The 7,818-nt window shown below is 40.1% G+C and overlaps 2 protein-coding genes across 5 annotated transcripts in view; both read left to right on the top strand.

The window, feature by feature from the left end:
• LOC103476142 (matrix metalloproteinase-18) overlaps positions 1–1,698 on the top strand; it is a 15,134-nt gene extending 13,436 nt beyond the window's left edge. For all 4 annotated transcript variants that reach the window (XM_008428275.2, XM_017308460.1, XM_017308459.1 and 1 more), the window contains one exon: positions 895–1,698. In XM_008428275.2, the coding sequence (XP_008426497.1) occupies positions 895–1,025 (131 nt within the window). In that variant the 3' untranslated portion in view covers positions 1,026–1,698. The remainder of the gene's footprint in view (positions 1–894) is intronic.
• A 282-nt stretch (positions 1,699–1,980) lies between these two features.
• Positions 1,981–4,966, top strand: LOC103476178 (collagenase 3-like). Its single transcript, XM_008428319.2, has 5 exons — positions 1,981–3,848; positions 3,956–4,089; positions 4,166–4,325; positions 4,471–4,574; positions 4,685–4,966. The coding sequence occupies exons 1-5, from the start codon at positions 3,829–3,831 to the stop codon at positions 4,792–4,794; spliced, it is 528 nt and encodes a 175-aa protein (XP_008426541.2). The 5' UTR covers positions 1,981–3,828; the 3' UTR covers positions 4,795–4,966.
• Positions 4,967–7,818: the final 2,852 nt, after the last annotated feature.

Here is a 7,818-nt window from a genome sequence, read left to right as displayed (position 1 = left end):
GGAAATCCGTGATTATCTTCCACTTTAACTTAAGGTTGAATTTTGACTTTTCAGTCATCACTTTGAAAATCTTGTTGCAGTTTTTTTTTACTCAGAATCTGTCTTCAAGATATAAACCTACAGATCTGTGTTATCATCTGTCAATAGCTGTTTTTCAAGCATGCTATAAACCATGAAGAATGTCCAAAAACATCCCTCCTAGTGGCACAAGCAATAACATTTGTTAGTCATTTTCAATGAGAACTATTACACACAGAGAGTCTTGCAAAAGCATTCATAACCAGTGATTTATTTCAGAGATTATTTATTATTTATAGTGAATAATTTACCTGATGAGAACAAAATGGTAGAAGAATTTAAAATATTTTTACAAATAACATCTGAAACCTACAGCGAGTCTTGTTTCTACCAGCTTTACAGCTATAGACTACGCCAAACTCCTCTTTCCACAGCAGCTCAATCTCAGTGAGTTTGGGTGGACATAAATGTTCACGTTGCCACACATTTAAAGTTGGATTTAAGTTCCTTTCAATAAATGCTCTGTTGCTGTTACTCTTCCATAAAGTCCAAGTTTATGGAGTGTTTGAATGATTCTTGTCCTGTGAACAGAGTCTCCTTTGTCAACTCTGGATCTCTGCAGCTCCCCCAGAGTGATCATGGGTTTCTTTTGCTCTGATTAGTGCTCTCTTTACATGACATGTCAGATTAGGTAGACAGCCGTATTTGGGCTGCAGTTGTGTCATTCGTTTTCATGTTCAGATGATGAATTAAACAGAACCCTAGTAGCTGCTTGATATATTATTTTATAACCAAACTTTGCTTTAGAGCAAAGTTTGTGAATACCTTTTGAAGCACTCTGTCTGAACCTCATTATCGACTCTTGATTTCCTGCAGGATTTGTGAACTTCTTCAAGGGGAACAAGCAATATAAATACGACTTTGGCCAGAACCACGTTGTCTCCGTCAGCAGCGCTAATGACCTAATGGACTGTGAGATGGGAAAGAGCAACAAGCACGCACTCTGATGATGAAACGGCCTGATGATGACATTCTTTCATATAGGCCCACATATAGTCATATAAATAGTGTATAGTCACAGGGAACCAGCTGTCTCCGGCAGTAACCACAGTATTTGTGAAACTGGGAACTAATAAATACTACAGGGAAGTGGTTGAAAGTCATACCGCAGTGTGTAATAGTGTTGAAAGAAAGGAAATTTATACCATCTATCAAAGCCATGTACAATTTAAAAGATGTTTATTTAATTTTTCTACTTTAAGTGTTTGTTTTTTTAAGATTTGCAACAAATATTGAATGAAATGAATGACAGTAATGCATGTATTAGATATTTTGTCTAAACAAAAAGAGATCTACATGTGTCTGGGTGTCCTTGAGCAAGTCGCTTCACCCACCTTGTCGGTGGTGGTCATGAAGGCAGCCTCGCTTCTGTCAGACTGCCCTGGGGCAGCTGTGGCTACAGTCCAGTAGCTTGCCATCACCAGCATGTGAATGTGATCTTTAAGATCTCAATTTGATGAAAGGGGCAGTATAAATAAAATTATTTATTATTCTTCTTTCTGAAACTGACTTTGTGGTCTGTAACCTGGAGTACAGAAAAGCCTCATGTCTGGTACATATTTTTATGAATAAAACAATAATATCCATCCATTTTCTTTCACCCTTGTCCCTCAGTGGGGTCGGGAGGGTTGCTGGTGCCTATCTCCAGCTAACGTTCCGGGGGGGCGTGGTCACCCTGGACAGGTCGCCAGTCTGTCGCAGGGCAACACAGAGACACACAGGACAAACAACCATGCACACACACACACACTCACACCTAGGGACAATTTAGAGAGACCAATTAACCTGACAGTCATGTTTTTGGACTGTGGGAGGAAACCGGAGTACCTGGAGAAAACCCACGCATGCACCGGGAGAACATGCAAACTCCATGCAGAAAGACCGGGGCCAGGAACTGAACCCAGAACCTTCTTGCTGCAAGGCAACAGCTCTACCAACTGTGCCACTGTGCGGCCCTAAAACAATAATATATGGTTTCATATTCTAGTAAATGTTTATTATTGATATTTTTTGTGAGTATCTGCCATCGCTGTTGATGAATTTTTCGCAGACGGCACATTGCTCATCAGTCATTGTCGTTCCTCTCACAGTCCAGGGTTGTGCAACTGTTGACAGAATGTAGCTTTAGATTCACAATGCAGAATGTCCCAGGCTCAGATTAATACAGGCTTATGGGGATTAAACAGTAAACCAACCTGCTGACTCAAAAACTCCCTGCTCCAATAAACCCCTTTTCCTTTGAGTCACATGTCTAAGGATCAGAACTAAGGTGGAATCAAACATGTTTTTTTTTAGATTTGTAAACATTAGACTCCCATCCTGGTGTCAAAGCTTTTCTCTGGCCACTTTCATTTATTTAATTTTTTTAAGTAAAGCAGGATGGCAGAATGAGCTACGTTCATATATTTCACATGGTCAAAAAAAAAAATCTATCAAATGACATGTATCCCGCCCAAGTCTTGTCTTCAGGCTGTGCCCAGATTTACATGGCTGAAATGCCAGCAACTGAGAGAGGGAACTCTATCTCCATTGGTGACAATCATCATCCAAAGGGTGGAGTGCCTTCTCTGGGTTGGTGGAGAGGTCCTGCCCTAAGAGGAGATGTTTATGTATCTCTGGATCTTGTTCAGTACTGAGGGAAAAGTGCAGCATGAGATCGATAGGCAAATTAGTGCTGTACTGATCTGTTGTGGTGAAGAGAGAGGTGGGTCAAAAGGCAAAGGTCTCAGTTTACCAGTCAATCTCCGTTCCTGCACACATCTACAATCATAAACTTTGGGTAGTGACCGAAAGAACATAATCATGCATACAGGCTCCTGAAATGAGTTTCCTCGACAGGGTCATCCGAGAGTGCCTCAAAGTAGAGCCACTGCTTCTCTGCATCAAAAGGAGCTGTTTGAGGTGGCTTGCGATGCCTCCTTGGTGAAGAAGCATCCTAACTAGTGTCCCAGAAGGAGGAGAGTCTCTGGATCGGGAACTTGAGGGTCTCATCTTTACTTTTTGTGGATGATATTCCACAAAATATCCTGTTGGCGTCTTAAGGCCACGACCCTCCAGTTGGACTGGAGCAGTTCCCACTTTGAAGCATCTGGGATGAGAGACGGCATCTCTGAAGTCTTGGTTCTCAACTAGTAAAAGCTTGACTGCTTCCTGCAGATTGGAGGGTCAGCCTCTGCTTATAAGCAGAGTAGTCTCAGTGTCTTGGTATCTTTGTGAAGGACGGTACGACTGCAACTTTTTGCAAATGTGTCTTGAGTTTAAAGAATGTTCATGAAAAAAGTACAATGCATGCACAGCTGTGTACAAGGACATCCCTGTAAGCTTCAAACTCCATTACCCACTGACACCCCGACCCCCACTTATAAGTCACTACTGGGTTGTTATATATACTTTATCTTTTTCTATGTGATATAAATAAACAATTTAAGCAGAATCAACGACCCTGGTGCTCTCATGGCCCCTTCATACTCATACCAAAACCCAGACACATTTGTTCTGCCGCCAGATGATGTCAGAAGCATCCAGTTGCTTTATGGTTTGTGCCCCCAAAAAATACCTTTTTTTTTTAAACAAACTAGCAACAGAGTAAAAAAACTTTTCTGAACTTTTCCATTATTAATTCCTGGGATTCAATTTTAATACCCAGGTAAAAATGAGGATCCAATTCCTCCTGGACCAACTGCTCCCCCCACTCCTGATGCCTGTGATTCCTCCGTGGTCTTGGACGCTGTTGCCACGCTAAGAGGAGAGATGTTCTTCTTCAAGAACCGGTAGAGTAGAATCCTAAGTCTTCAATAATGCCAGCTGGAGTCAACAATTTATTTTTTAAAATAACTGCTCCAAGATGTAGCTTTAGTTTCTCTCTGTCTCTTCTCAGCTTCTTCTGGCGTAAGTACCCCCAGAGTTACACCTTTCAGCAAACTCTCATAACAAACTTCTGGCCCGATGGGCCCGACAGTGTTGATGCTGCTTACGAGAGTCACCAGTCAGACAGAATATTTTATTTTAAAGGTATTTGATATCTTTGTTAATCATTGCATTTTTTATGTTACCCAAATAGCTTCACCAAAATAACTTTTCTTGACAGGTCGTGAAGTTTGGGCTTTCAGTGGCTATGATCTGGTACGGGATTATCCCAAATCGATTTCCAGCTTTGGTTTGCCCAAGAAAGTCAAGAAAGTTGATGCGGCCCTCAATGACCCAGAGACTGGCAAGACTCTCTTCTTCGTTGGCAGCAATTACTACAGGTGTGTTCAAGCAAGACTAGAAATTAATGGTGAATTGTGTGAACTCTAAGTGAAGTCCAAGAAAGTTGGGGGTCTGTTCTCCTATTCCAAGCTTTTCTGCTTTTTAATAAGAAATAATTATCACATTTTATCTTGTCCTTTGCAGCTATGATGAGACTATAAAGACGATGGACTCAGGATTCCCAAAGCGAGTTGATGAAACCTTCTCTGGAATGACCAGAAAGGTGACAGCAGCTTTACAGTACAGAGGTGAGTCACTTCCAAAAGCACAGGATTAATGAAATGACTAAATGACTGCAGTGATTCTGTCCAATCCAGTTMATTTTTCCTCACTAACACKTATCATCTCYKCTCTGCAGGTTACACCTACCTCTACAGTGGTCCCTACATGTACGAGTTCAGCTTGAGDACGGGGCGGATGCTGCGTCTGCTGAGAAACAGCTACTTCCTGCCCTGCACCAACWACTAGATCAGCTTTTGAAGAAAACCAATGAAGGGTCAATTAATTACAGGATTCCATCCATAATTTATTATATAACCTATTTTTACTGTTGTGTTGTCCTATAGTTTCAGGTGAATAATGAACCTTTCTACAAAGTGTAAGTTTTTTTTATTCTATTAATGTTCATGTAAAATGTTAATGTGTTCTGGTTTTTACGTCAAAATATTTTAAAAGTTATTCTAAGTTTATTTTTGTTCTAATTTATTTAGATTATTTTGACAGTTCAATTTTGTGTTATTTGCGTTTTACAAGTTAATTTATTACATTCGTTGTACAAATGTGACTGCCTCAACAAAGTAATATTACAAATAGAATTATACAATAAAAAAATGCTGTTTTGTGTATTTTTATAAATTCAGTTATCATTTAAAACCAACCAATTTCTTCATGAAAAATACATGACCTTGCATCAACTATAACGTTGATCCCCTGACATGTTATACCCAAATTCAAGTTGTATGTTGTTACATGTTTTCATTCACCAAGGCGTCTAAATGAAATAAATGTGTTATGATAAAATATGTGATTCTGATTGTTTAATGAGTTTCTATAAGATGAAACAGTTTCATTTGATCAGTTCAACAGAAATATGCAAACTTGATAAAAGTTCTTTTAAATTTAGTCTGCTACATTGATTGTTATTATGGCTGTAAACATAATATATAAAATATTTGACTTTTCCACAATAACAAACATAAATAATACTTAGCACAGATGACGTTTTTTAAAACAGAAACGGGAGCATGATCAACTGATTTTGCATTTTATGCGTTTGCCGAGGCATTAACTCGACTCATGAAACTTGGAATCAAATTACAAGTTTGAGTCACAAGTTTAATAACTTTAGACTTGCCTTGATGAAATCACAAGACTTAATACTGACTTGCACTTTTACACCAATGAATTTTGTTTTCCTTAGAATTTGAGTTGTTTATATTGAACATACTTTATATCCAATACCAAACATAACATGTTACAAGTGAACAAGTACCTGTAGTGTAAGCCAACTTGCTGAATACCTCTGGCCTTTTATTAGCATTTCCTCCTCCGGTCGCTGCAACTTGAACTTTGAACTCCCTGTTCAAACTGCTTTCATTTTGCTTCCTATGAAAACACGAGAACAAGCTAGTGGAGGTTAAGCCTTTTCATCCAGCAGAGGGAGGCAAGCCCAACTGAAAGAATAAAAAAAAAAGAAAAATCTGTACAACCAAGCAAAGCATAAGCCACTATGGAATAACATTAAGAGACTTTTAGTAACAATTTAAACACAGATTTAACCAAATGTCTTAAGACTGATCCTTTTGCAGTTGCGTAGACATTGATGCGAGAGCTGCCAATTGTTGTATTAACATTTGTACATAATGCCAGAGCTGCCACAAATGTGTGGCAATGAATTGGATGTTAAGGTAAACTCAAAATGCTCTGAAATAGAGAGCATCTTTTACTCTTTTTATTTTCTTCATTGTTTTAATTGGGTTGTTTAGGATGGGATGCTGTTTGTTGCGTTCTAAATTTCTCATGCAAATTCATTCTACAGCTTACTTATTAAATTAATTAATTTGCATTCACGGGGACCAATGTAGATCTGGATTTGCTAATTAGGAGGTTCTGGGAAAATCCCACTGACTGGTCTAATATTTGGGCCACAAGGGCTTGCTATACATATTTTTTTAATTTGAATCGGTGTGCAGTCATAGCCTGGGTTCAGTGGTGGTTTCTTATATGGGCTAATGCCCAGGGCGGCATCTTGTGTGGGTGGCATAAAAATTGAAGGCTGAAGATGAGTCCCAATACGACCCTGGTCTAATCTTTATGACAAAGTGTTTATTTTACATTTCTTAAATTGGTCAACGTCAGTTTTTTTAATTTTCAGACAATTTGTAGTAACTACCCATAAACTGCAGAACTAACACAAGCGACGAAGATTAATTAATTTTCTTACTCCATTACAAAGTGATCAAACAACAATATAAATATGAACTATCAACCATGATAAAAAATCAGATAATTTTAACTAAAATTATAGACAACAGAAAACAACCCTTGTGAGAGTTCACAAGCATTTAATATAACATGATCAGCAGATGTTAACTTGTAGTAATTTTCCACCACACAAAACACAATTATTCCAAATAAGAATACTTGTCTACTGTAAAGACCATCCCTGTGCAAGTGTCTTAAAAATTTGAGATATTTCCAAAGAATCCCCTTTATTATTAATTATTTAAATTAAAATGGCTGGTTCAATCTCTGTTCTCTCCAATCTCTGGGGACGAGGTCGCCAATGGGGTTAAAAAGCTCCTCGGTGGCAGGGCCCCAGGGGTGGATGAGATTTGGCCGGAGTTTCTTAAGGCTCTGGATGTTGTACGGTTGTGTCGACTGACACGACTCTGCAATATCGCATGGACATTGGGGGGCAGTTCCCCTGGATTGGCAGACTGGGGTGGTGGTCCCCCTGTTCAAAAAGAGGGACCAGAGAGTGTGCTCCAAATACAGAGGGGTCACACTCTTAAGCCTCCCTGGCTAGGTCTATTCAGGGGTCCTGGAGAGGAGGGTCCATCGGCTAGTAGAACCTCGGATTCAGGAAGAGCAGTGTGGTTTTTGTCATGGTCATGGAACACTGGATCAGCTCTATGCCCTCGGCAGGGTCCTGGAGGGCGCATGGGAGTTCGCCCATCCAGGCTACATGTGTTTTGTGGACTTGGAGAAGACGTTCGGCCATGTCCCTCAGGGAGCCCTGTGGGGGGTTCTCCGGAGTATGGGGTACCGGGCCCTTTGATACGGGCTGTCAGGTCCCTGTATGACCGGTGTCAGAGTCTGGTCCGCATTGCAGGCATTAAGATGGGCTCGTTTCCGGTGAGAGTTGGACTCCACCAAGGCTGCCCTTTGTCACCGATTCTGTTCATCACTTTCATGGACAGAATTTCTAGGTGCAGCCGAGGTGTTGAGGGGATCCGTTTTGGTGGCCTTTGGATCGCATCTCTGATTTTT

The sequence above is a fragment of the Poecilia reticulata genome, linkage group LG14 (assembly GCF_000633615.1).
Source record: "Poecilia reticulata strain Guanapo linkage group LG14, Guppy_female_1.0+MT, whole genome shotgun sequence".
Taxonomy (NCBI): Eukaryota; Metazoa; Chordata; class Actinopteri; order Cyprinodontiformes; family Poeciliidae; genus Poecilia; species Poecilia reticulata.
Note: the sequence above shows the minus strand (reverse complement) of the source record. Positions and strands in the feature narration are given on the sequence as shown.